We start from the raw sequence: 15,317 nt of genomic DNA on the forward strand, positions 1-15,317 counted from the left end.
TGTAGAGTTTACCTTAAAACTTCACTGGACACATTATTTTTATTATCAATAGTAATTTATATATAGAAACATACGAATGAACGGATGAACGAATAAATTGTTTAAAGAGTTTAAATTTTTCCTCGTAACATTGCTCGTATCTCAAAGCAATTATCCCCATTGAAATAAGTTGAAATGCCATTAATCTGTTCTAGCCTGCAAAATGCTACCTCCCTTTCAGAATGCTTGAGGGTTGAGTTGGGTGTCATTAAAGAGCTCCGATGCAGTCTGTTGCATATTTTTGGGGTGTTTCTTATACATGAACTGTTAAATCCGCGTAACTCGTCACTCGTATCTCAAATTATGCTTGTAGCGTACCTATTTACGGAAGAGTCTATTGTGGGACATAGGTCCCACTTTATATATTTTTTGGCCGATTCTAGCCGGAAAAAGATACGCATGCGCAATGGAGAAAAACTACCGCCTTCATTCGCGGCGATGTTTCCGATGGTACTGCGCATACGTGTGTTTATACAAACCCCAGAACCCTAACCCTATCCCTAATCCTAGCCCTAACCCTAACCCAGCTATTTATGTCACTGCGCATGCGCAGAACTATTGTGTTTCGTATTTTCAGCCGAAAAATCTTTTTTCGAGTAGTCACACCGGTTTTTTTTTTTTTTTACTAATACCAATACTCCGGTGTGCCCTATTCAAGCCAATATTCTTTTCCGGATTTCTTCATCAGCAGAAAGTCGTCCTGTCGTTTCCCATGGGTGTGCGTTGCTGATGGTTTTGTGCCAGCTTATTCTGAGTACATGTCTGAGGCAGATGTTTATAAATGTCTGGACTTTATCAATGGTGGTCTTTGGTCATCATCTGAGTCAGTGTTTCTTCCAGACTTTTTTCTCCGGGGGGGGGGGGCACTTGAAATTTTCGGGGGGGGGGGTAGATTTTCTTCGGCGGGGGGGGGGGGGGCGGACACTGTTAAAAGTACATATTTTCTACATAAATTATATAAATTTCATTTCGTTCTGGGGGGGGGGGGGGGGGAGAGGGACTTCGACCCCCCCCCCCCTGAAGAGATGACTGGAAGAAACTCTCATCCGAGTCTCTGCCCCATACAGCAGCCTCCCTCCCCCCCTGCCTACGCCAGTGGTATCCTATAGCAAAAACTTGCCTGACTACAGTTTTTTTTTAATTACCGCAGGCTCCTCCGTTGCCCATACGGATGGTAAATTGGTAATACAACTAGCGTTTCAATTACTTTGGTGCCCATTCCTTCAGCTTCCTGTTTATGGATACTCCCTAACTAAAGCGTCCCTAGTAACCGTTTCTCTTACGCTGGATTCCTCTATTGCCTGTTCCCCAACTTCCTGTTGGAGGCAACGATCGCCACCATTATGATGGCATCCCCAAACTAAAGCGTCCGTAACAACCATTTCTCTTACCGTTGGTTCCTATATTACCTGTTCCCCCAACTTGCTGTTTGGATAATTCCTAACTAAAGGTCCCTAACAACCGTTTCTCTTATCGTAGGTTTCTATATTACCTGTTCCCCAAACTTCCTGTTTGGATAATCCCTAACTAAAACGTCCATAGAAACCGTTTCTCTTACCGTTGGTTCCTTCACTGCATCTTCCTTCAACTTCCTGTTTTGATAATCCCTAACTAAAGCGTCCCTAGCAACTGTTTCTTTTACCGTTGGTTCCTATATTGCCTGTTCCCCCAACTTCCTGTTTTGATAATCCCTAACTAAAGCGTCCTTAGCAACTGTTTCTCTTACCGTAGGTTCCTATATTGCCTGTTCCCCCAACTTCCTGTTTGGATAATCCCTAACTAAAACGTCCATAGAAACCGTTTCTCTTACCGTTGGTTCCTCCACTGCATGTTCCCCCAACTTCCTGTTTTGATAATCCCTAACTAAAGCGTCCATAGAAACTGTTTCTCTTACCGTGGGTTCCTATATTGCCTGTTCCCCCAACTTCCCGTTTTGATAATCCCTAACTAAAGCGTCCCTAGCAACCACCTTACCGTTGGTTCCTCCACTGCCTGTTCCCTCCACTTCCTACTCGAGGCAACGATCACCACCATGACAATCCCGGTCAGCAAGACAACAGCGGCCAGCGTAACTTTCACGCGCATGTCCGTATCCATGGTGATCACGTCGCTATAGCACCAGCCTTTCTCCTCAACACCTTCTCCCGCCTTACTCTGCTTCTCCTCCACCTCCTCTTCCTCCCCTTCATCATCCTCGTCTATACTAATAGACTCATGCAATTCATTTTCCTTTGTCTCCTCGTCACTGGTATTATCTTTTGGTGTGGGCGACGATGTTTTAACTAAAAAATCCAAGTAATCGAATGATTCCATATCGATCTCCCTTCAGTGTCATTACATGTAGCATTGATATTGAAATATATAAAAAACCAACTATCTAATTAGATTTTATAATTTTAAAAATTAACTGTTATTATTTGTTATTGAGAAAAAAATATGAGTTTAAATTGTATTAACTTGTTTTAGATATTACATCTTATAAAACAAAAGTTTTATTTTTTAACTGTAGGCTTGAAATTTTTAAAAAATGTTTTTTCCTTTTCAAGTTTAAATTATCAGGCACAATTTATTTTCCATAAAAACACGTTTTACTACTACTAAGTAATTAATGAACAATGTGTTTATCATCAACCACATTATCACATCCGCATTAACACATTCACGTTTCCACATCCTCATTAACTACGACAGTGATGAACATTATCCATAGCGAATTGAAACATTAACAGAAGGCCATAAACAGGGGATGAACATCACTAAATGACTACCCACGTTAACACATAGGTTGTGCTTTAATAAAAGTGAGACGGTCTGGAGGTGCCGAGGGGGGGGGGGGGGGGCGTCAAGCAATTAGGTGTTAAAAAGAAGAAAAGAAAAGTTAACTGCCGTGAAAATATGCAAATTAAGTAGCACGTGCGTATACCCTCCCACCCCTGTATAAAGGCGTACACCGCATTAGTACAGGAGTTGGGGAAAGTCGGCCGTGGTGTAATGTGAAACTAAGGTGGTGTAAGGGGGGGGGGGATTAACCCCACTCATATATATATATATATATATATATATATATATATATATATATATATATATATATATATATATATATATATATATATATATATATATATATATATATATATATATATATATATATATATATATCACAGCCCCCCCTCACCCCAGAGGCTAGGCTGAAGCCGCCACTGTCCGAGGGGCAGTGACAGCGACGGGGCACTAAACGGTGTCAATATTGAGACAAAGCCCGTCAGCGGCGGTGCCAAATGTTGACACACTGACACGACGGCATCTCGCGAACTACGTCGTCAGACTTAGCGACACGGTACCTTAATGAGGGGGCGGGGCTTAGGTTGCTACCTGTACACGGAAAAAAAAGTACTACTACTACGCATGTTTTTTTAATGAAATTCTACGGGACATTCTAGTAGGGATACGGGTGTTTTTATTTTTGTGAAGCTGTACGACAGTCTAGCTAGGATAAAATGCGATGGTGCTTTGCGATAGTTATTAAATGAGATAGAGACTCTAAAATAAAAATAAAATTCATAATTCATTTTTATTCAGGAGCGGCGTTGAACGTTTAAAATTTACTATGACGCCTTAAAATAAATGTTAGCCGCCAACTCTCTCCATACAGGTTTCTTGCTTAAACGACTAAACCTTGCTATGTGCTACTTGAGGGAGGGGGGGGGGTGACGTTGTACACATTTTGTATTTCTTAGAAATACAATCCAAATACTGTTGCCCACGATAGGTACAGTGTGTTTCTTCCAGACTTTTTTTCTCAGGGTTGGGGGGGGGGGGGGGGAGACTTGCTATTTTCGTGGGGGAGGGGGGGTGCGAAGAGATGCCTGGAAGAAACTCTGGATAGGTGAGGTGTTTTAACTGCTGTGGTTTCTCGCACTCGAAAACCTTTGAGTGTAGACATAAGGGGTTGACGTTTGACGGCGACACGAAGAAAATCTCAAGTAGACTTGACAAACCGAAATCAAGTGGAGCTGTTAAAAAATGTTCTCTCGTATGTGGATCTAGTTCTATGTGTTTTTTTGTTGTTTTTTTTTTTTTTTGCGTGTAGGTGTGTGGTCTTAAATATTACCGATATCAACTATTCTCATATATGTAACGCACGTATATATCCCCGATAACGACTCTTCAAACCTAGTATAATCTTACTTTTTATACAAATGAATGAACCCCAGGCGTTCCTTAGAGACTCTTGAGACCGAACTCGAGACTTTCGGTTTAGTAATCAGGCGCTCTACCATCCGACCAAGCCGCCCTGTAAGATTACAAATGGAGGGGGGGGGGGACTAGAATCGAAATTTGATTTGTAAATACGCTACAGCTTTAACCTGGCCTAACTCTACTTAGATTCAACTTCTATATTGGTCTTCAATCACCTCCTTAATCTACCGATGGTCCTATCCTTACCCCCCCCCCCCCCAAGTTACTTTCAGACATTTTTTTCCGGAAGGGGGTGGACTAGTTAAAGTGTATATTTTCTATATTAATTATATTGTTTATTAAAAAAAACAGTCAGAAGAAGTGGTCAACAGAAGAAGTGGTCAAACATTCAAAGGAGGTGGCCAAACATTCAAAGGAGGTGGCCAAACATTCAAAGGAGGTGGCCAAATAGTCAGAGGAGGTGGCCAGTCAGAGGAGGTGGCCAAACATTCAGAGGAGGTGGCCAAATAGTCAGAGGAGGTGGCCAAACATTCAGAGGAGGTGGCGAAACATTCAGAGGAGGTGGCCAAACATTTAGAGGAGGTGGCCAAACATTTAGAGGAGGTGGCCAAACATTCAGAGGAGTTGGCCAAACATTCAAAGGAGGTGGCCAAATAGTCAGAGGAGTGGCCAAACATTCAGAGGAGGTGGCCAAACATTAACAGGAGGTGGTCAAAAATTCAGAGGAGGGGGCCAAACATTCAGAGGAGGTGGCCAAACAGTCAGAGGAGGTGGCCAAACATTCAGAGGAGTTGGCCAAACATTCAGAGGAGATGGTAAAAAAGAATTTCTGATTTTTTTATACCCCCCCCCCCCCCCCCCCCCCCCCCCCACCGTCTTAAAATATGAGTATATTTTAAAAGTACCACCGAAGCGGGGTCTCCCTAATCAACACACGCCACGTCACATCTAAAACACAGGCATCTTTTTATTTCCGTCTTTAGCGTATGTTGTGCCTCGTTGCTCTTTACCCTCGCCGTAGCCCCGTGCTACTCGTAATGTATTGTAAGGTCGCCTTGACCCACACACCAACAAAGCGAGTGTTTTCTAGCGAATGCAAATAAAAAAATGACAACAGGAAATGATGGAAATCACGCGTTTGTTTTGTACGGTAGTTCAGCAAAACAAATATTTAGACAACTTTATTAATTGACTTTTAAATGCACCGAAAATAAAACATAGTGTGTCTCTTAGTAAAAGCATTGGTTCTCTAAAATATGTAAAAGATTTCATAAGGCTGTGGAAATTAAAAAAAAAAAAAAAAGCAGTGATGGGGTTTGGGGAATGCGATGTTAGCGTGGAAGAGAGAATGGATCCCTATGGGATAAGACTATAAGTTTCCGTTACATGGTTTTAAAACAAAGTGCAGTGTTATTAATAATAAATGTTTAAAAACCCGATTGTTTGGTTTTAGTCAAACTTCACTAAAGGCTGGACGTATTTGATGTTTTTGTACTTTCGGTATTAAAAAAAAAAAACAATTCAAAAAGACTAAACCAATTTTTTCCTCATTTTAAATATAAACAACCAAGACGTAACTGGGTCACGTGGTTTTAAAAAGTATTTTCCGGAAAAAGTTTTGAGTACAAACTCGGTGGTGACCAAAGAGTAGGTTGAAGTAAGTATATTCTAAATCTAGAAACAAAGAGAAAAAAAACCCCCGAATCTCCTGTCGTGTTGCCCGTGTCCCATTGTTTTCAGTTTCTGGTGTGTATGGAGATTAGCAGTGTAGAAAACACCTTCAGCCACTTGACACGTCAGCATGTTTACATATCTTGTGTGCTTGTCCTCAATATTTACCCCCCCCCCCCCTCCCCCAAACAATCTTACCTCACCGACATCTTCTCAACATACTTGATTCCTCGCATGTTTCACATCGGCAAGCGTGTCATTCATACCACGGAGTCTTGTTGGGGGAAGTCAGGATTTCATGCAACTTTCTCATAGGTTCTATTTTTGTTTTTCCCGTGAGTCCTTTTTCCAGATAAGATGCGCCAAAAAGTAGTTAACCCCTGCCTTCCAAAAAGATTATTTAAAAAATATTATTAATATTAGACATGCTTTTTAGCTAAGTTGTTTTTTGGGTTTGCGTTAAATATTCAAATGTCTAGACATCAGAAATAGGTCAAGGTTGCGGAGCTGGCAGAAAGGGGCGGAGTTTATGGCTTAACTGAAAAAAGATCCGCTTGGCATTTCTACCCTTTTGTATTCAGAGAAACACTTGAGCTCTACTTCATATATATCCCGTTAAAAAATTAACTCTTAGGAAAAAAAAAAAGATTCCTGAAACTGAAAGATCTAAATTGCACGAATTTTAATTTTGTATATGAAACGGTGAAAAGCATTCGCGATCATTATACCCTAGTTTACCTCAGCATATGAAGGTATGGCGTGGTAAATCCATTAAGTCATGACAAGGCTTTGACCCCAAGACTTTCAAGTCTCAATGTCTATATTATAAAAAAAACAACTAAGTTTCATGTCCAGGTCAGTTAATTTCAGCAATTTGGGTAATTTTCAGTAAGCAGATACAAGAAAACATTGCTGGATATATACAGATTTATTCAATAATGATATTGTTACAGTGCAGCAATAATTTTTGTTTTATTTCTGAAGATGAACAACAAGACATGTCATCAATAAGCCCACAATAAACAATGCATGGGATGGTAGCGTGGAACTGTCACCAAAAACTAGGTGCATTGCTGTGTGCTCTTTACTTCAGTTTCCAATTGTTACTCCATATCCAATACTATGTCCCTTGACACTCCATGCAGAGAGAAAAAAAAATCAACCATTCAATTAGAAATACAAGGAGCCATTCAGATTTCTGATGGTATGTTGGATCTTTTACAGGGTACCTTAAAAGTAATGCCTCTATGATATTATTGTAATCCAATGCGTATGGAAGAGTAGTGTATTAATTACAGTGTTAAATGGGTTATTTTCTTTTACTAACCAATAACTATCCATATAGTCTGAGGGTTATGAAGAAATGACGAACACAATGTATGCACATGATTACTACAGACTTGTCTAAAGAAAGTTTTTCACTAGTTTTCTTAGTAGAGTCATTAAAAATTGCACAAAAAATAACCCCCTGCACCATGTGGTATAGAAATAAGAACCTAACAGGCAAAAAAAGTATTTTTATAGGCAAGCAGTCTGTTTCGGAATGTCATTGTAAAAATTATTATTTCACTTCTTACTGATGATTGGTATGAGGTCAATTAAAAAAAAAAAAAAACTGGGAAAAGAATACAGACAGACATTCATGACTGCTTACTACCAATGTTAATAAACACAAAAGGACCAAATATTTCAAGAAGTATAATGACAAAAACATTATCACCTGTCACAAGAAAAAAAAAAACGAGCATGCAGACTTATGTACATAAACTGTCCCCTTTCATCAACCAGCCAACCATATTGCAATGTATTCATTATGAATGAGAGGCTATAGGCTATGCAAGATGAAAATTGAAAAAAAATATACTCCCCCAAAATTATAATTACAGACAAAATAATAATGGGCTTCATTAGAGCCTCAATATCACCTTAACTTTCTTGGAACTAAATAGCATTTTAGTTATTAAAAATGTTATTCCAAATACATTATCTAGTTCAAAATTCAAACATAACATTGCTGATTTTTAAAAATATAGTAAGTGAATTGATACAAACGTTTATCACAGAAGAGAACTGTTGATGAAAAATTCAGTCTTAGTGTATTTTTTTTTTTAGATAATTGCAATGGATTTTTGACAAATTATAAAAAATGTAAAAAGCGAATCTAAACAAACCCCCACACTAATGTATCACAGGATACAACAGTGCAAGAAAAAAAAACTTTACATCTGCATTTTTATTGTATGACAGCTTTTTCCAATACAGCCCAGTCTCACAACACATCATAGCTTCACAATATCAATAAAAGAATTTAAGAAATCAAGTTTACTAAAAGGTTTGCTCAAAGTTAGTAAACTCATTAGGTCTTAAAAACAATTTATTTTCAAGCTTAAGCCATGATCAACACATGCTTCATCAAAAAAAAAAAAACTTGCTAAATAAATAAGATACTAAAGTATGATTTTGACACAACTTAAACAAATGAAAATTCTTTTAAGTTGTGTTGGTACCAAACATTCAAAAGCACTGCTCCCAAATCAGTATACCCGGTACATTCAAGGTGTCTTCTCACAAAATAGAGCATGGAACCATTTGTAGAGTTGGCCACATTTACACAGTTTTCCCCCTCAAGTTAGACCATAGCACAAATAAAATACCAAAAAAAAATAATTGAACAATACAACTTCCTAGGGAAAAAAAAATCTTGAGTTGGTTAGGACCAAAATAAGAATGAATAAGGCGACACATTCTAAATCTCATTCATACATCACTTATGGAGTAAAACCTGTCCTATATCATAATTTAAAAGTATGATTTATGAAACCATATAAAAGCTAAAATGTAAAACAACCATCCCATATTCCAAGTAGCTGCACTAAAAAAATCAGAGCCCACAAAGCACATGATTTTTTTCTCTCTTCAAGTAACTTAATCCAAACTGTGGTTGTAGTTTTAAATTTTGAAATAGGACAGGTTATACAAAGAGTTCAGCTGTAGCTTCTAACCATAGAAGTATCACTCAGAACACTTAAAAAATTTCTTGTTTCAATAAATTAAGCAAGTACTCATTAACAGCAGCCTCCTTGCTTTGAAGTAACTGGGGTGCTTGAGTTAATCTTCACACTAGGTTTACTGTCTGAAGCAGCTGTTATGGGTCCCATTCTGTTCTTGATTTCAGCGGCCATAGTCATAAAAGCCTGTTCAACATTTGTAGCATTTTTAGCACTGGTTTCCAAGAAAGGTATGCCCAGCTGATCTGCATATTCCTGTAAAAATACAAATGTTTATTAAATACTTTGCAATTCAGTATGATAAATAAAATGTTGGAAATACTACTTGCATCTTGAAGCCCTACTGAATATGGAAGATAATGTTAAATTCTTAGTATTTTAAAAATGTAATACAGGAGTACAGAAAACTTATTTACAACACTTTAGTAATGAATAGCATTTTAAAATACATTTGGATCATATGTAAAATTAAAGTAAGAAATCAAAATTAAAGTCTGCGGTTTAATGTATCACAAAATTTTGAAATTAAATTTTTTTTTTACAGAAGTCTTCAACAATACTAAAACCAAGTCAAGTTCACTGATTACAAAACTTCATGAGAAGAGTGTTTTGATAAGTAAAAAAAAATTTAATACCTTTGCAGTTGTAAAGTCCACCACCTTCTTTGTTGTCAAATCACTCTTGTTTCCGACAAGGAGTTTATTGACATTTTCACTAGCATATCTGTCGATTTCTTGAAGCCACTGTTTTACATTATTGAAAGACTCCTGGCAACACAAAAAACAAAGATACAGTTAATACTTATGGGGGGAAATGGGACACCACTAGCCCTTTTATACTTAAATTTTTTTGTTTGTAGTCTTATGTGTGATATAAACCTTTAAAGCAACAAGATTTAATTGTAATTACTTTTTTCAAAATTAAGGATTTTTAAGTAAGAAATAAGACAGTAAAGTTAGAACAAATTAAAATGCCTCCGATTATAAATCAGGATGAAGTCATATTGTAAATAATATTTATAGGAAAAAGTTGTTCTACTAATTATTGTGATTTTGTAAAGTATTTTAAACACTTCCTTTTTTAATACTTAAAAAAATGAAAGAAAAAAAAAATATGAATCCCATGTTAAATTAGCTTCGTTTAATTTGGCTGTTTTAAGTTTAAAATAATAGTTTTATTCTCTTCAATGAAGCAGAACTTAAAAACAAGATTTTATCTTTTGACTAACAATTGTGCAATTGGTGGGAAGTTAGGCATGTATGCTATAAATTACTCATTGCCATCTAATTTAAGATAATTACACACCTGGTCTGTTACATCATAAACAACAATGATGCCATGGGCACCTCGATAGTAACTGGAAGTGATGGTTCTAAATCTTTCTTGTCCAGCGGTATCCCACTGTAATTAGAATGCATTACTTTCAATTCAAATTTTAGAATAAGTTTTTAGAAATACAAATACCACAAAAACAAACTCTGATTTTTAAAAAAGAGACAATAATCATTAAGAAACGATCAGATCACTTTTTAAACTGTCATGAAATAAAAAACACTAATATCATATGGCATGTTTTGAACAATACAAATACAATTAGTAATAAATAAATAAAACAAAATTTAAATAGATTAAGAAAATATATTAAACAAGCATGAAAATTATTTTAAACTTACAATCTGCAGTTTTATTGTTTTGCCATCTAACTCTATAGTTCGAATTTTCTGGAAATAAAAGGTTTGGTAATTATTTAACATTTGCAAATTTTGAATTCAAACTCTTACTTGTAACTTAAAAAAATAAAATTCCTGAACATTTATTAAAGTGAACAGAACAGTGAAGTAAAAGGTAGCAGTTGAATACTTACAAAATCTACACCAATTGTACTTATGTAGCTTTCAGTGTAGGTGTCATCCTGAAAAATATTTAAAAAGAAAAAAAATGAAATTTCCTTTCACATTACATTTAGGTTATGCTTTCAAAAACATTACATATATACTTAATATTTTATCTTTAGAAAGGCTAAATTTAAGGCCTAGATAAATTCATGTCCAACAAGGTCTTTTTAGGCAAACATTGTATGACTAGTCATTGGTACCCATTTCACATGAATTATAGGCCTATATATTCTTAATGTTATACTTCTTTGGAAAAAATAATCTATAAAATAGTTATTGGTGAAAACGCTATGAGCTTTACTTCATGTTGAACTATATTAGTGATAAAGCAAAGAAATAATTAAATTGATAAAAATTTGACATATTTAAAATAACATAGGCTACTAATATCTATTAGAAAAATTAAAACCTAATTATATAATTAGCAACACAACACCCTATTAAATGCACACACTGATTAAGTGCCCTAAATGATTCAGTTAAAAACCTGGCTGTTCAATGATCTGTTCTTGGTCTTGATAAGTAGATCTATAGATCTAAATCAAAACTGAATGAAATAGTTCATTTCTTCATCTTCTGAAATTCGAAGATGACACCATGAGTGTTGTATTCTTTCTATAGTTTAAACATGACTTCATTGGTTTTGTGTGTTCTTGTCACAACCATACATACTTTTCCCGATGCATTATTAGAAATGTGTTTCTACTTTTGAATACGCCTTAATTTTTATTTTATTTTTGAAATAAAATTTAGAATATGCAACACATTCAATTTTTTTTCCCACTTAAGTCTGTATCCTTAAGCTCTCCATCTATGGCTGAAGATACTGATCTCATATCCTCGGGAAATATGTTGCGGAGAGAGAGAGAGAGAGGTGTGCAAATGAGCTTTTATATATTAGGATGTATAGTCTGGAGACAATACTTACAGCAAATCGTAATAACAAACAAGATTTTCCAACACCAGAGTCACCAATCAACAACAGCTTAAAGAGGTAGTCACTGATAAAAAAAAAAAAAGCAATGTATTAAAAACAAGTTACATTTGAGGGTGTTTTGGTAAATTTCAAATATATTTCTTGATCAGAAGAAAAACTATAGGATACTTGATCCTTTTCTTAGTCATTAGACACTAAATATGTAGTCCTAGCTCATTTACTGATTTAGGTACTAAAATATTGAGTACTATAAGTTTTGGTTCTATCTTATGTCAGTGATAACCATATTTTGTATTGCAGCCAATCATAGATTAGTTGAAATTGTAATGTCGTATCTTGATTTGTAATGTAATCATGTATGTGTATTGCCAACAATAAAAAGAATGTCTTTCAAATATTTTTTTTGGGGTTGATCCTTGATGGCACAAAAATTGATCATTTTGATTACCCTTTCTAGAACTAATTAGGCCTATGAATCACATCTATTTTCATTTCCAAAAGGTCTAGGCCTATTTCAATTGTTTTTCATGATGAAAAGTGAAAATGTACACATAGGCCTACTGCATAATTTTTAAAGCATCATCTTTTGTTCCATTTTTTAAAAATTTACTCTCAATAAATTCATGTTAAGAAATATTTATCCTGGTTGAATATACATTTTTAAAGAATTGTTTAAGCCTACATTACACAGAATTCCACTAGATTTTGCATTATCATAAATGTGAGGACCCTTCAAATTTCAATCTCATATACCTGGGCAACCGTTTAAAATGACTAAAAACTTATTAGACCTATGGTTTGGTTTAATAGAAATATGCCATAGATAACAATGGATGCAAGAAAAAGATTAGGTTTTCAGTTAGCCTGAGAAAATTTCAACAATAAACACAGCTTCAATGGGTAACCCCCCTTCCATGGAATGTCATTTACAAACAATAGTATTCAAACAATAGTCAAGAAAAAGTAACAAAATTCATTCTAGTTGGTCTAATTCAGACAATGAATTGTTTGCATTCCAAAAAAATTACACACCCCTTTTTTGGTTGGAATGATCACAGTAAATCAGATAACAGTAGGCCTACAAATATCTGATATGTATCTCTACAATTATTAAAAAAACATCCAACTAAAACTAGATCTCTAAATAGAATCTAGAAGTGTAGATCTAGAATTCAAGTGTGTAGGCCTACTAAATCTCTAGATTCTAGATCTACCAGTCAGTCTGACTGGACACATAATTATTTTCTATCTTTACCTTAACATCCAATATTACTAGATCTAGTCTACTATCTAGATCTCTCAGGTAAACTAAATTAAATAACTTTGAAATTATTTCACTCAGACGCAGTACAAGAAATTCAAGAATGGGGCTTTCAGTCAGGTGATCTCTTGTCTGATTGTAGACTAGTCTCTAGATTCTAGATTAGTAATTTAATACAGAGCTAAACTTATTATAGAATTGGCCTAAATCTATATCTAATTGTGTTTACGATCAAGCAACTGTTGTTAGACAAGTGTACAATACTCTCCCGTTGACAACAGACCCGTTAACAGTGATCGCTCGTCAAGCTCGGTTACTGACCATACCCACTGACACAGCTCAGCTAGACTTGTGTCACTTACGTAGAACGAGTCGTAGGAAAACAAAAAATTTTTTTTATTTTGAACTGAACAGGGGGATTTTCTTTGTTAATACTTACTAGTCTGGATTCATTGTGGACATAATTTGGTCAAAAAACTGTTAAATGAGTCTTAGGGCTTTAATATGAGAAAACAATCTCAGAATAGTGGTCTGTTTCTGACGGCAGGCATAAATTACACTACGCCTGCTAACAAAATGGCTTCCTCCTTCCGATTTGTCAATTTCTTCTAGAGGGATAAACCAAATAGTTCATGACGTCATTCAAAAAACGTGGCATCATAAGGTCATTAACTTCCGGATAACGAAATAAAATTACTATATTCATTACAGTATTTACAGAACAGTTTTTGTACTTCAAATCTTAACTACAGTCGTAATCTACCTAAAATAGCTTGTCAGCGAGCAAAACTTACTTTAAAATATTTTACCGAAGTATATAAAAATGTTTCCACAAAATAATCACAGGAAAAGGCCTGGACAAAAAAAAATCACACTATACTGATTAAAATTGTTGAGTAGGCCTCAAGGAGGCCATTGATAATAGTCATCTGTTTATGTTTGTTTTGGAAATAAATGTAATATAGGCTACCTAAACCTATGTATTTCAACACAATCTCAACAATATTGGCTAAGCATTCAAACCATATTTCAACCCAAATCAAAACGCGCAATAAAAGGCCTACACGAAAGATGTGATCAAGACAAATGACCGCCCTAGACAAAGCCGATCATATGGGCTGTGGCGTAGCGAGGGGGGCGGGGGTGCGGACCGCACCGGGTGATATCATTTAGGGGGATGACACCAAGGCAAAAAAATAACAAAATATATGGAGAAAAATGATAATTCCACTTAATTAAGTGATTAATTCGAGTGTTAAAAAGTTTTTTAAGAGCGAATTTGACAAATCCCGACAAGGGTGGAAGGGGGGGGGGGGGGGGGGTAGCAAATCGAAAGTTTGAAGGGGGATGCAAATCGAAAGTTTGAGGAGGGGGGTGTGCAAATCGAAAATTGAAAGTTTGTCCCCGGGCGCCGGGAAGGGTCGCTACGCCTCTGGGGGGGGTGACACACCGGGTGACACCCGACCTCGCTACGCCACTGCATATGGGTATCGGTATAGGCCTACATATCGCCCCAATATAAATATATATAAATATATCCCCAATATAAATATATATAAATATATATTATATATATATATATATAATATATATTTATATATATTTGCCATTACCAGCGACACGAGCGCAGCACAATGGGGGGGGGGGGGAGGGGGAGGAAATTTTTTTTTAACCAACCCCCGACTTGTAAAGTGATTTTTGTGTGTTTGACCTTTTATGTTCCCGTGGGCCTATATATAGATCTATCCCTAACAAAAAATGTAAAAAATGTTTTGTTGCAGGTAATTTTTCGTAGTGTAATGGTTTATCTCAGGATTAGGGGGGAGGGGGTCTGCCTATTCTATGTCTAGCTGAATGTAAATTAACATTGGGGAAGGGGCGTATTTTGTTTAGCTCCGCCATTTAAAATATCTATTTTTCTGTTAGTTCTCTTTTCAAATATGGGGTTATCCATAATAAATGACGTCATGCTTTTTTGACGATTTTTACCTCCCCCTCCCCTCCGTCACACATCGTCACAAAAAGCCAGACCCCCCATCCCCTAAAATGACACAACCCCCCTCAAAATTGCAGTTGAATTTTTCTTTAAAACATCGATGTTTTTCTTTTCTGAACTCTGTCAAAATAGAGTATTTTAAACAATTCCTATTGCAATTTATTAAAACAGCTTTCTAAAACGCGAAATAACGTCTAAAATTCGTTTTCTAACATTGCTTTTTTATAATGCGAAAGTGTGGCGTTGCACCATCTAAACCCCCCTCCCCCTCATCACACCCCGTCACAAAACTACGGACCTTTCCCCCTAC

The 15,317-nt window shown here is 36.1% G+C and overlaps 1 protein-coding gene across 1 annotated transcript; it reads right to left on the bottom strand.

Moving 5' to 3' along the window:
• Positions 1–6,823: 6,823 nt before the first annotated feature.
• On the bottom strand, positions 6,824–13,619 carry LOC131927734 (ras-related protein Rab-1A). The gene is made up of 7 exons (XM_059283517.1): positions 13,451–13,619; positions 11,742–11,814; positions 10,783–10,830; positions 10,592–10,639; positions 10,224–10,319; positions 9,554–9,685; positions 6,824–9,173 (listed from the first exon to the last, which is right to left on the bottom strand). The coding sequence occupies exons 1-7, from the start codon at positions 13,471–13,473 to the stop codon at positions 8,976–8,978; spliced, it is 618 nt and encodes a 205-aa protein (XP_059139500.1). The 5' UTR covers positions 13,474–13,619; the 3' UTR covers positions 6,824–8,975.
• Positions 13,620–15,317: the final 1,698 nt, after the last annotated feature.

Source organism: Physella acuta, unplaced genomic scaffold, assembly GCF_028476545.2.
Source record: "Physella acuta isolate Inbredline_101_S28 unplaced genomic scaffold, ASM2847654v3 ptg001435l, whole genome shotgun sequence".
NCBI classification, from domain to species: domain Eukaryota; kingdom Metazoa; phylum Mollusca; class Gastropoda; family Physidae; genus Physella; species Physella acuta.